Source organism: Lycium ferocissimum, chromosome 4 (assembly GCF_029784015.1).
Source record: "Lycium ferocissimum isolate CSIRO_LF1 chromosome 4, AGI_CSIRO_Lferr_CH_V1, whole genome shotgun sequence".
Lineage (NCBI taxonomy): Eukaryota > Viridiplantae > Streptophyta > Magnoliopsida > Solanales > Solanaceae > Lycium > Lycium ferocissimum.
In genome coordinates this window covers 44,529,747-44,542,962 of record NC_081345.1, presented here as the reverse complement: position 1 = coordinate 44,542,962, position 13,216 = coordinate 44,529,747, and the positions used below count along the sequence as shown (strand labels likewise).

General features: G+C 35.0%; 3 protein-coding genes across 3 annotated transcripts in view; 1 reads left to right on the top strand and 2 right to left on the bottom strand.

Moving 5' to 3' along the window:
- The window catches only part of LOC132053227 (uncharacterized), an 88,000-nt gene that overhangs the window by 28,216 nt on the left and 46,568 nt on the right, over positions 1–13,216 (top strand). The gene's annotated exons all lie outside the window — the stretch shown is intronic.
- Positions 4,700–8,279, bottom strand: LOC132053230 (receptor-like serine/threonine-protein kinase SD1-8). The gene is made up of 3 exons (XM_059445160.1): positions 8,103–8,279; positions 7,896–8,006; positions 4,700–4,845 (listed from the first exon to the last, which is right to left on the bottom strand). Exons 1-3 carry the CDS (start codon positions 8,233–8,235, stop codon positions 4,820–4,822), a joined length of 270 nt encoding a protein of 89 aa, XP_059301143.1. The 5' UTR covers positions 8,236–8,279; the 3' UTR covers positions 4,700–4,819.
- LOC132054090 (calcium-binding protein PBP1-like) lies at positions 8,292–8,765 on the bottom strand. The gene is made up of 2 exons (XM_059446156.1): positions 8,421–8,765; positions 8,292–8,312 (listed from the first exon to the last, which is right to left on the bottom strand). The coding sequence occupies exons 1-2, from the start codon at positions 8,763–8,765 to the stop codon at positions 8,292–8,294; spliced, it is 366 nt and encodes a 121-aa protein (XP_059302139.1).

Genomic DNA, 13,216 nt, shown 5'->3' with positions numbered 1-13,216 from the left:
GAAAGTTAAAGGAAAAAATTGTGAGGCTCTCCAATGGAGCGGCCAAAGATGTAGATCTTTATGAGCACCGTATTATACGACATTAGCAATAACCTTTGAAAGGAAAACGTCTCTGGGCCGAGTAAATGAAAGGAGAGCAAGTATACGATTCTTTTCTCTTACAAACGTTCTTTCGAATGGGGGGCGTAGCCAACCCCTCAAAGGAGTGGGTGTCCCCTATTTATAAATAGCCTACGGGGTTTCATATACAATGCGAAATGAATAAAAATACATTGTCAACAAGGACACCGAACGGATTTGGCGGATTTGACCGACGGCGCCGTCCGACACACGCATGGTTGGGCGGCCGACCGACAGACACTCCACGACGCGCAGCCACATGCAACGGCTTATATCGGGACCAACGACCACCCGGCCAACGATTATACCGGCCCAACGGCCACGGACCCGAAAGACGCCCTTGCTCACCTCTCGCATAGCGCTCCTCCGGCTCGGGCCCGTACAAGCGCTATCTCCGGCTCCGCCCGAATGTCATCGGCGCGTTCCTCACTTCTCCCATCCGGTCATCACTACCCCGTTTACGCTATATCCCGCTTTCACCGTACACAACAAGGAGATTTCGTTTAGGGGTTCAAGACAAATGTTATTTTAAATATATAATCTTTTTAATTAGATGTTAGTAAAAATAAAACAAGAAAGTTATAATTAAACAAAACATATACTAAGATCTTTGCATGATCTTTTTCTTTATTCAAATTGTAAGTGTGTAGGAAATCATTTTTCGCCGTGATACGAGAGATTTGATTTTGAAATCCATCACAAATGTCATTTTAATTATATGACATTTTCATGGGAGATCACTAATAAAATAACACATGAGATCCGTATCGTAGACTTTTGCAGGTCTTCTTTTTTTAGTCAAATTACAAATGGACTTCGGAGATCATTTCCTCGATATAAACCAGAAAGCACCATTTTTTGTTTTTAAATTTCATTATATAATCTGGATCACAATGCAAGACTATAAGAAGCAGGGGCGGACCTAGCGTATTACGAGAGATGTCATGTGCCCCGGGTAACTTCGGAAAAAACTCTTTATAAATATGTGTATCTACCTTAAATATCCATCATATAATTAAAAAGACCCTCAAGCATATCCGTGGAGTGGTCCATTTGGTCTGCGCGCCATTAGGCCCTTGTTTCTCTGCCACACAACCCGAGTTCGAACTTAGGCTGCAGGATTTATTTTGCATTTTCGTTTTTAGTTGATAATCATCATATCACATAGCCAAGGGTCTTTCGGAAACAACCGTCCTACCTCGCAGAGTAAGCTCACGTACACTCTACCCTCCCCGCACCCCACGTTATGGGACTTCACTCGGGTTGTTGTTGTTGTTGTAATCATCATATCATAATTATTAAAAGTGGGAAGCTCCTTAGTTGAAAGTTAGATTACGATAATACCCTTTAAATGTTAAACAGCCAATAGTAAATTACCTCTTATTAAAAAAGACTAATTAATGATATCCTAAGCTTATTACTAATTAAAATCCCATTAAATGATAAATTATGGCCTCAGCCTTTGGTGGACGTACCAAACTGCCAATTAATCACAATTCAAGACTTCTCCCCTTCTAAGCTAAAGTGTCCACGTTCAGTAAATTATTCATTTTCCTTTAATACTCCATTACTCTAATTTATTTTCACGTTATTTTCCTTTAATACTCCATTACTCCTTCCCACTTTTATATTACAGATTGTAGATATACAAACATATATAGCAAACGTTCACAAGCAAATGTAAAATCATTTCTCCAACAGTTTCTGCTTTTTACCCTTTCGTTCGACCAAAATCATTAATTATTTGGTTCTTTTCTCCTTCCTCCCTAATCCCTATTTAAGTCTCTATTTAAAGTCTTTAATTGTCAAGAAATTAATAAGCTTTTAGTAAATTTCAAGGGTCAGACCGATCTTTTTGATAGTTATATTATATAAGGAGACTTATCATTTGTTAACATAGCAATAGAAAGACAACAAATCTGTTTAACATAATTCATTGGAGGTATGATACTCTACTCGATCTCTTCCAAATTTATTTTTTGATGTCTTCTTCACGAATGTCTTTCCGTGGTGCTTTTGTGCCTTAACTGATATTGTATGGAATACCTTTTTCTTCGCTACTCATACTGATATATTTCTTCTTGATCCTCCAAATATGGGAGTTTGGGTGATACATTAATTCATTGCACGTACTACCAGATCTTTTTCTCCCCACATGTTTATTACTTGATAATATTGATGCTCTTTAATTGACATAGAATTTGAAATTAATGAATCAACTCCTTATAAATGATCTTCATCTTGATATTGGATTGAATTCTATGGGTGAATTTCTTGCTGAAGTATTCTTTATTTATTTATTTATTTATTGTGCTTTTTACTCTCATTTTTTCGATCTACGTATTATTACAAAGTGTTGATGTGGATTTTGGAAAGGCCAAATCGATGGACTCAGGCCTGACTTCATATGCTTATTCATTTATTTTTATTAATATGCTTTATGTGTATATATATATATATATATATATGGAGTTCATAGTTTAAATAATTTTGATTGGACAAAACTGCGATTATTTGAAGTTCACAATATTTTTTACTTTAATTTGTTGACAAACTACAAAATCATCTGTAGCTTGCACAATTACAGTTTTTTCTTCTGAATGTACGATATGAGGTGTAGAGTTTAAGTTCAAAGTATATCTTAAGATGTTCTTTTGACAATTTTGTTGCATGGGTCATTTCATGACCATAATTATAAACTGTATTTCTCTTTTAAAAAACAAACTATTTACATCTCCTATATTTTTATCTCTTCTTTTTTATATATATATTTTTCATTTTTATGTACATTCTTGAAATTTAAGGATTTACATGAGTTTTCCTCATGATACTAAAATTAGGAGAAAAGTTAGTTTTTCAATATGATTTACTTGTAGGTAGATATGATTCCTAACAAAGAAACAAACTGCAATGTTATTATTTGATAATGTTTCTTGTATAGGCATATTGATCATTAAACTTTTAAAGATTCATTAAATTAAAAAATTATTTCAATAATTGTTAACTATGTTTATCATAAATTACTATCGCTTCTTTGCATATTTACATTATGAACTTAACAATAATCTACTAAACATCCTGAGGAAGATATATTTCATCGAATTTTTGTGCAGTTCACTGTAAAAAATAAAGGAGCTATAATTTCTTAAAGACAAGGTAGAATGTGAGCATTTTAATCATAGCCAATATTACCCATATTCAAATGAAAATAGTGAGTTGTTGAAAAAAAAAAAGGGCTGTCAAACTGAATATTTGGAAGATCGATAAAATAGAGAAATTGTTCAAGTATTACTTTTTTGCATTAAATTTTATAATAAAATTAGCAATATGAATAAAACAACACATGATGGTAAACAAAATGGTGGGTTTCAAACAAATGAAAATAGGTTATGCCAATTTTAACCTACAATAAAAGGCGAGAAAATTTGACGTGTGCACAGCTACATACTATAACGGCGAATGAAGCAGAAGATCGATGTACTATAAAAGCTTTTTCCCAAAAATTCAACTATCACAAATTTGGATACGAAGGATATTCTTTTGCATTCGGCCAAAAGTAATTTTCAATAAGTGTTTGCTTTATGATGATAATAAATATTATATAATATTATTTTAAAACGTTTATATTAATTATCATGGAATGCACGTGCAACGCACTTGTCCAGATACAAGTTGAAAAAAATGTATAAAAAGAGGGTGTTGTTGGCATGTTTCAAACAGATAACCTATTGCTTGTAAAGGGGAGCTCACACCACCAGTCCGCGGAACGATTTTCATGTAGATATACAATTTAGTTTTTATTTATATGCTAGTACATTAGTTCTATGGATGTTTTAGTAAAATCTTAAAATGGTGTTGCGTGACATCTCTTCGACTAACTCAGCATACGTTTGCGCGTTTGCGCCCTCGTCGTCTTCAAATCCTCGGGCCCACCTCTCGATAACAGAGAGAAAAAAATTGAGAAGAGAAAATTCATTGCATTTAGATGTTGACTAGGCCTAATTCATAAAGCTCTTTTTGCATAGAAACTACCTAAACATACATTTTTTTTCAATTTATGTGAAACTATTATTATTTGGAGAATCAAACAGATTTTTTAATCACATTTCTTAATTATTTTGACTTATTAAATATTGTGACTTGTCGTACATTTTATATAACTTCAAATATATATACATTTTATTTCAAAACACTCGGAAAAAATCTACTAGTTTCAAATACGAATGATTAAAATTTAAAACCATCCCCACCTACTCTACTTTTTCAGCCATAAGAGTCAAAAAGTCGTTGAAATTGAATTTTCTTGATGTAGCCACTGAAGAAAGTAAAATTCAACAGAAAAAAATAGAAATGGTCTATTATTCAAAGTAGTTGTTAGGACAATGCAGAATGAAAACCAATAACTTAGGAGAGAGAACGATAAACCTATGTAGATCGGACTCTCCAAAAATGTCGGCACAACCATGTCGGACACTCCAAAAATTCACTATTTTGGGAGGATCATACACGCACCCATCGATATTATTGAAGAGTCCGAGCAACATAGCAAGAACTTTCAGATTTGGAAGTGTAGCTTGTAAACAGGTCCAAACCCTCCTTCACCAAGCTTGTTGTTAGATGAAAAGTTATCAATAGCATTAACCATTGTTGCCGATTCAAAGAACGGTAGCTCTAGGTCTTCTTGGGGGCCTTCACTGGTCTAGTTATCTCGTCCGAGTACTATCCCTGTATTACACCCCGCACTTTCAGAGCATGAGCATGCCACGTACTTCACCGTAGTAATGGAGTATCGGAGACATCTCATGAAGTTTTGGAAGGTACAAGCCATGGGAAGTACGTAACAACGAAGTAAAGGATGAATTGCGATTTCGTAAGTCGTAATCGGGAAGGACAATCTTGAAACACAAGAACATGACCATTATCAAGTATAATAAATTATAAATATCATGTAGGGGAAGTTTTGGAAGATTCCAGGACCAAGCAAATCAAAGAAAATAGTCTGTCGAAAATTTGAAACAAGTTGGCGAGGGTAAGGAAAGAATTTTGGGTCAAGTTTGGAGGGGTATATCTCCAGGTATATGGGGATTTTTAAGGCGTTTCAAAAGCCTAAAATGAAGTTCGTCGAGTCTAGTTTCGAACGCAATAACCCGCTCGTCGATAGGACATTTCAAAAGCCTAAAATGAAGTTAGGCTGACATAGTAGAAACATCACTGCTATAGTACTGCTACAGTGATGCTACCGCTTGCTACAGTACTGCCAACTCTTAGCCACTATAAAAGGGTTAAAAACCCCATTTTTCTCCACCATAATCTTCTAAAACATTCCAAAAAATTCAGCAAGCATGAGAGCTTATACATCACATAAAAGTGAGGATTTTGAGTAAATTTCAAGTTACGGAGTATTAATCGAGGTCCGGACAACGTGTAGTCATGATTATAATTTCGTTTTGTGTTGGAGTTGGCTTGGAAACAAAGTAATTATTGAAGATCTTGCTATTTTAGTGAAGATAAGGTATGAATCATTGAATCTCTCTCTTTATTAACGTTGATTTAGGAATATTTACGGAAATAAAGTTATTAAATAGTCGTATCACAAGTTGGTTAGTTGAGAAATTTAGAAAACATCGTGTGGGATGTTTTAGGAAATATATTGGTATGGATAATGGTGTTGATGATGTTGGTATTGTTGTTGTTGATTAGTTGTTGATATTATGATTTCGGGCTAAGCATATAAACAGGGGAGATGCTGCCCTAATTTCGGCAGATTCTAAATGGATTTAAATAAAGGGTTTAAGACGAGCGTATGATGATGAGCCTAACAATAGTATGAATGGTTGTATATGTAGATTACGAGGCTACGAATGATTTTAAGTAAATTGCAAGACAGGAAGTAAGTTGGAAGTCGAGAAATTATCTTCCAAGTATGTTAAGGCTATTTCTCTTTCTTTTAAAGGCATGATTTTTTTCCTACCAACCCACGCATGAATTCGATAAAAATCCTCATTTCCAAGAATGTTAGAGATTCATGACTCTTAAACTTTTTTATGGTGATAAAGATGAATAGTTTTTTTTTTTTATGATAACCATGATGATGATTATGAGGGATTTATTTATCAAAGCTCCAAGGCATACGGATTTCATGTTATTATGAGATGATTTTATTCATAGAGATTTCCAAGTACATGAGCTTTATATTATCATGAGGTGATTGAGCTTACTTTGCAATTTCTTAATTTCCTTCATTGTTGGTTATCTCACCTTATGACCCTTGTTCCTTCAAGGTGGGATAAACGATGATGATTGATCCATAATATAATCGGACGCTACCGACCTTACGTCACTCCGATATAGTTGTGGCTTTTGATTGGGCTCTTATGCATGCTTTATATATATGTATGTATTTTCTCACACGCGCGCGCTATAGTCGGCCGGCATGGCATATAGATGTGCACGCCACACCACCGGGGCATGTTATGATATCGCCCGGATGCGGGAGGCCTGGACGCGGGCTAATGATGATAACACCGAACCTTAATGGCCGAGCATGCTACTATATATATGACACCGAGCCTTAATGGCCGGGCATGATACTATATATATGACACCGAGCCTTAATGGCCAGGCATGGTACTATACATATGTATAAAAATATTTTTTTTAAAGGCTAAGCATGAAAGACATACGCCTTATGAGGCATTCAGATGTACAGGTTATCTCTCTTATTCCACGTTACCTTTCATATCTATATTATGTTGTTATTCATGCCTTACATACTCAGTACATTATTCGTACCGACGTCCCCATCGTGGACGCTCGCGCTCATGCCCGGTAGGCGGGAGACGGATCGAACCGTAGGTGTCCTATCACGGATTCTCGGGAGCACTCCACTTACTTTCGAGCCGCAATCGATTTGGTATTGTTCTTATGATCATTTGTATTCCCATGTAGAGCTCGTAGACGCGTGTGTACAGTTAGATGTTTTATAGCTCCACCGGTTCATATTGTTGTATAATATATTGGTGGCCTTGTCGCCTTATTTGAGCTCTTGATATTTTTTGTTAACCTTGCCGGCTTTATGATATACCTTATGTTGTGGCGACCTTGTCGGTCCGTATATGAACATATGTGCTGAATGATCGGATATTCCTATGTTGGGCCTTTTCTGCGTGCAGGTGTTCTTTGAGTTATGGTTTATAATATTCAAAGTAACGGACAAGTCAGGTGGTTATCGGCCTACGGGTCGGAGCCCGTCATACTCCTGGTAGGGGTGTGACACCCTGACACCAAGAAGGTGGATGTTTGTAAAATATCATTCAAATTAATTGGAATAGGATCCTGGCTTAGAAATATTTAAAAAATAAGCATGTAAATTCCATCAGTAAAGTTCTAGTCCAGGAGCCCGTTTGGCTTAGCTTATAAGTTGTTGAAAATAGCTTATAAGCTGTTTTCAGCTTTTTTGAGTGTTTGGCTGATCAGTTTATAAGTCATTTTGTGCTTAAAATAAGCTCAAAAATAAGTTAGAAATTTCAACTTATTTTTTTACTTATATAAATTAACTTTTTTGGTTTGCCCAAACGCCCCTACTATGAACCAAACGACCTCACAGAAGAAAGCATTCTGCTGATGATGATATGAACCAACAACTATAACAGTCACATGAATGCAAGCAAATAAGTAACAGAGAAAAAGGAAAAGAATTACAAATGCATACTAAGACTTTAAAGACCAAGAGAGTAACAAATTTTTTACAAATGAATTAGCTCTACTGCACACACCTTTAACCTTCGTCTTCCTCTGAAAAAGATAGTAGCGAAAGAGAACCAACCCAAAAAGCACAGCCACGGAGATTAGACTTATTAAGACTGCATTAAAAACATGCCTTCCAGCTGTTAAAGAGAAAAATAAGTTAGTATAAGTAACAGATTGACACAAGATCTACAAAAGTAAAAGTAAAAAAGAAAAGATTTTTTTACAACATGCACCTTGTTTTGAAGCCTCAATCCGTATATAAATTTCCTGGCCACCATTTGAAACCTGCCGGATACCAATCAGATCACCGAACCAAAGGGCACATCCACTTCCTTGTCCTCTAATATCTAATTTTGATGAAGCCATACATGAACAATTTTTCAAGCATGCTTCCCTGCACTCTTGAAGATTCATAGTACCACTTACCCAAGATTTGGTAGTATCTGGAAGTTTCAATGAACATAACTGAATAAACAGACTGTTTGTTCATAGATACAAGTTTCTGTAAATGTTTTTGCAAAGTATTACATTATAGGTTTGCAAAGTATTACATTAAAGGTAAGTATAAAAGACAAAAGTAACAATGACAAGTCAGAATCTTTGAGCTCTTGATGAAGAGCTTCTTCTGACAAAAACTGAGATTGGTCCATTAACTCAGGACTCAATCTAAACATCAACACACAAAATTCCATCTGATTAAGAGCTCCATCGCCATCAAAATCACCTTCTTTTAGCATACTCTTAAGATCATCATCACTCAAATCTTGCGGTCCTAACAAACCAGGATTCTTCTTGAGAGACTCAAATGTACTGACCCTTTTATCCCTATTAATTATTAACTGAAACCCTTTACATAACTCTCCTATTAAACCATCCCCACCAAGTTTTTCAGCCATGTGATACAGTTAGACTGAAAGGTTCTTAAGTGAGAAGAACATGATGTTATTATAGTTCTTATATTATCTTAATATGATGCTGTTTTTATTAGTCTGTGAATAAAAAAAAAATAAGATTCTTAAATATGATAATGTGAGTTTGTCAGATGTGTTGCTTTGACAAATTGATGGTTGATGTTGCTCGTGTGTTAAATTATTAAAATTCGTTGTTTCTTATGAAGGGCTCGAACTCAAAATTTCTCGCTAAGGGAGGAGGCACATGCAAGAATTAATTAAACGTTATTCATACGTGATTAAAGTGAAGGCAAAAGTGACTACACATCAGTCATATGTGGTTGCAAAAATGATTGAAGTACATGCATAAATTGGTTGAATCTTAGTCATATATGATTGAAATGCAAGTAAAGAATGGATCACTTAAACCATATGTGTCCGAAGTGCATGCACAAATGCCTGAACTGTAGTCATGTGTGGCTGAAGTTCAGTTATGTATGTGACCTACCAACTTCAGATAAAATTTGAAATTTCAGACACAAATTTTACCAAATTCAGTTGCTTATGTCTGAAGTGTGTCCAAAATGGATAAATTTGGATAAAGATTTGAACTCGACTACAACTTAAACAACGGTCCCAAAATCCGGTATTTGTACTCTTCGGCCCATAATTTATGTCAGCCCAATAACTACTCCCATGTTACGTTCGAGCCCATAAACGTTAGGCCTACAATTGAGAACAGACTTTGTCCTTTGGTCTTTCAGCATTTATCACCTTCAAGGAGGGGACACACTAGCCCAAATCAGTCAATGAACAATCACCAAAAAAGTCAACTCAATTGTGATTTTAAAACCCTAACCATGCAGAAGCAGCCACTAAACCACGTGAACATCAAAATCAAGGCTATTTTGGCTGTTGTAGTGAGTTTTCTCTAGGTGTGGGCATAAATCACCAAAAATCAAATTACCGAACCGAGCCGAGATTTATTGTACCGAAGCTTGATTACGCTATTGATATCTACTTTTTAATCACCGACATACCAAAATTTGAAAATACCGAATGGCTACCCCTAATTGTTTTACCATACAGATGGGTAACATTAACGAGTGATTTGGGTGCCTTGATTGATCTGTGATGCAAAATTCATAATTTTAGAGCTTGAAATTGGAGGTCTAACCTCTATATGTGATTTCTCTAAAAGCTAACATGTCAAATGTTGGACAAATTATGAACATATCTTGTTAAAATATTTTTCCTTCAATATGTAAATAATTTTTCCTTTACTATTAAATTCTTCCTGAAAAGTGGAATAACTGGCAAAACTTTCACCTCGACCACGTAAACTTTTCGAGCCCAAAAATGTTGGGCCTACTATTGTCTAAGGATTAGCCCATAATGAAAACATACTTTGTTTATCGGGGCTTCTCTTATTTTTTTGTGCGGAATGCCCTTCCAAGGAACTGGTCTTTAATTTTACCCCTCGAATTTCAAATATTTAATTTTTTCCCTTCGTCTAAAACCCATGGGTTCTGGGTTTGAACCCTTGCTCAGTCAAATTTTTTTTAAAAAAAATCCCAAGGCGTGTTTGTAAGAAAGGCGCCCAATTTTTTAAGCGTTAGGAGTTTCTAAAATTCCAACTAAGTGAAAAAAAAAAAATTGCTTGAAGAGAGAGTCTGCCTTGCGAATCCAAACTCTACCTTGCGACTTTTTTTTTTTTTTTTTTAATTTTTGATCGAGAAGGGGTTCGAACCCGAAATCAAGAAATTTTTAGCGAAGACAAAAATTAAAGACCACCAATTTGAGGGATAGAAATTAAAGACCAGTGCGTTTGAAGGACAATCGTGCAAATGACCCAAATCTCTTCAGCTCATTAGTTACGCAAATCTTTCTTTCTTAGGCATCATTTATTTAAATTTTAGCCTTTGCAAGTATAGCTTTTTGGAAAATTAGTATTTCGAATAACATTAGATGTCGGATTTGTTTATATATTGCTTAACCTTGCAAATAAAATATTAAACTATCGTACAATATTTTCTATATAAAATTTAAACCGTGATCTATCATTTTTTCAAAAGGATTTCAGTTTGCCCAAAAAGAATATTCAAACTGTGGTCTAAATGATCCATAAGTTGTAAGAGAAATTAAAAAAAAAGGTCATTTACTAAATTACAATAATAACAAATCCAACAATGACGCTACAAATGTATTGCTTAGGGTAAGATGTATGGAGACCTTAGGCTCAGAAAAAAGGATGTGGCATAATAATGTTAGAAAAGAGATGGAAAATAAAAATATACAAGGCCATTTACTAAATTGTTATCCTAAAAACATATAAACCAGAAAAAATTCATTTTTTTTGTGCGGAATGTCCTTCAAAGGCACCTGTCTTTAATTTTTGTCCCTCAAATTTGAAATCTTCAATTTTTGTCCTTCACCTAAAGACCCATGAGTTATGAGTTCACACCCCGCTTTTCGTCTAAAAAAAAAAAATCACAAGTCAGAAGTTTGCCTTAAGGCAAAGGTTTGTAAAATCCCAATACTCTGCCTTCTTCTGGTGAAGGCAAAACTCTACCTTGTGATTTTTTTTTTTTTAATTTTTGACTGAGCGAGAGTTTGAAGCCGAAATCAAGAGATTTTTAGCGAAGAACAAAAATTAAAGACTACCAATTTGACGGTCAAAAATTAAAGACCAGTGCCTTTGAAGGAAAATCGTGCAAATGACCCACGAAAATTTCACTTCGAGCCCGCAAACATTGGGCCTACTATTGTCTAAAGTAGTAGGCCCATAATAATGAATGAAAACGGACTCTATTACCGGGTCGGATCTTTTATCACACATATCACCATCAAAGAGTAATTGCATCAAAATGGACTTTGTCCTTTGGTCTTTCATCATTTATCACCGTCAAGGAGGGGACACACTAGCCCAAATCAGTCAATAAACAATCACCAAAAAAGTCAACTCAATTGTGATTTTAAAACCCTAACCATGCAGAAGCAGCCACTAAACCACGTGAACATCAAAATCAAGGCTATTTTGGCTGTGGTAGTGAGTTTTCTCTAGGTGTGGGCATAAATCACCAAAAATCAAATTACCGAAACTGCCGAGATTTATTGTACCGAAGCTTGATTACGCTATTGATATCTACTTTTTAATCACCGATATACCGAAATTTGAAAATATCGAACCTAATACCGAACGGCCACCCCTAATTGTTTTACCATACAAATGGTAACATTAACAAGTGATTTGGGTGTCTTGATTGATCTGTGACGCAAAATTCATAATTTTAGAGCTTAAAAGTGGAGGTCTAACCTCTATATGTGATTTCTCTAAAGGCTGACATGTCAAATGTTGGACAAATTATGAACATATCTTGTTAAAATATTTTTTCCTTCAATATGTAAATAATTTTTCCTTTACTATTAAATTGTTGTCCTGAAAAGGGAATAACTGGCAAAAATTTCACCTCGACCACGTAAACTTTTCGAGCCCAAAAATGTTGGGCCTACTATTGTCTAAGGATTAAGCCCATAATGAAAACATACTTTGTTATCGGGGATCCTCTTATTTTTTTGTGTGGAATGCCCTTCCAAGGCACTGGTCTTTAATTTTACCCCTCGAATTTCAAATATTTAATTTTTTACCTTTGTCTAAAACCCATGGGTTCTGGGTTTGAACCCTTGCTCAGTCAAATTTTTTTTTTAAAAATCCCAAGGTGTGTTCGGTCAGCAAAGCCTAGCCCTTGGCGTTATGCGTTCGCAAATTCCAACTAAGTTTAAAAAAAAAAAAATTGCCTGAAGGGAGAGTCTGCCTTGCGAATCCAAACTCTATCTTGCAATTTTTTTAAAAAAATTTTTTGACTGAGCGGGGGGTTCGAACCCGAAATCAAGAAACTTTTAGCGAAGACAAAAATTAAATACCACCAATTTGAGGGACAAAAAATAAAGACTAGTGCGTTTGAAGAACAATCGTGCAAATGACCCGAATCTATTCAGCTCATTAGTTACGTAAATCTTTCTTTCTTAGGCATCATTTATTTAAATTTTAGCCTCTGCAAATATAGCTTTTTGAAAAATTAGTATTTCGAATAACATTAGATGTCGGATTTGTTTATATATTGCTTAACCGTGCAAATAAAATATTAAACTATCGACAATATTTTCTATATAAAATTTAAACCGTGATCTATCAATTTTTCAAAAGGATTTTAGCTTTGGCCAAAAAAGAATATTCAAACCGTGGTCTAAATGATCCATAAGTTGTAAGAGAAATTAAAAAAAAGGTCATTTACTATATTACAATAACAATAAATCCAGTGTGACGCTACAAGTGGGGTTTGCAGCGGGTAAGAAGTATGCAAACCTTAGGCTCAGAAAAAAGGATGTGGCATAATAATGTCAACAAAGAGATGGAAAATAAAAATATACAAGGCCATTTACTAAATTGTTATCCT

Bases quoted from the DNA above. Each gene is read 5' to 3' on its own strand.
- LOC132053230 (XM_059445160.1), bottom strand. From the start codon at position 8,235: ATGGCTTCATCAAAATTAGATATTAGAGGACAAGGAAGTGGATGTGCC. The intron at 8,007-8,102 runs GTGCATGTTGTA...TCTCTTTAACAG, and splicing joins GATTGAGGCTTCAAAACAAG to CTGGAAGGCATGTTTTTAAT. The intron at 4,846-7,895 runs GTGTGTGCAGTA...GGTGTAATACAG, and splicing joins GAGGAAGACGAAGGTTAAAG to GGATAGTACTCGGACGAGAT.
- LOC132054090 (XM_059446156.1), bottom strand. From the start codon at position 8,765: ATGGCTGAAAAACTTGGTGGGGATGGTTTAATAGGAGAGTTATGTAAA. The intron at 8,313-8,420 runs GTAATACTTTGC...TGAAACTTCCAG, and splicing joins CTTTTATACTTACCTTTAAT to ATACTACCAAATCTTGGGTA.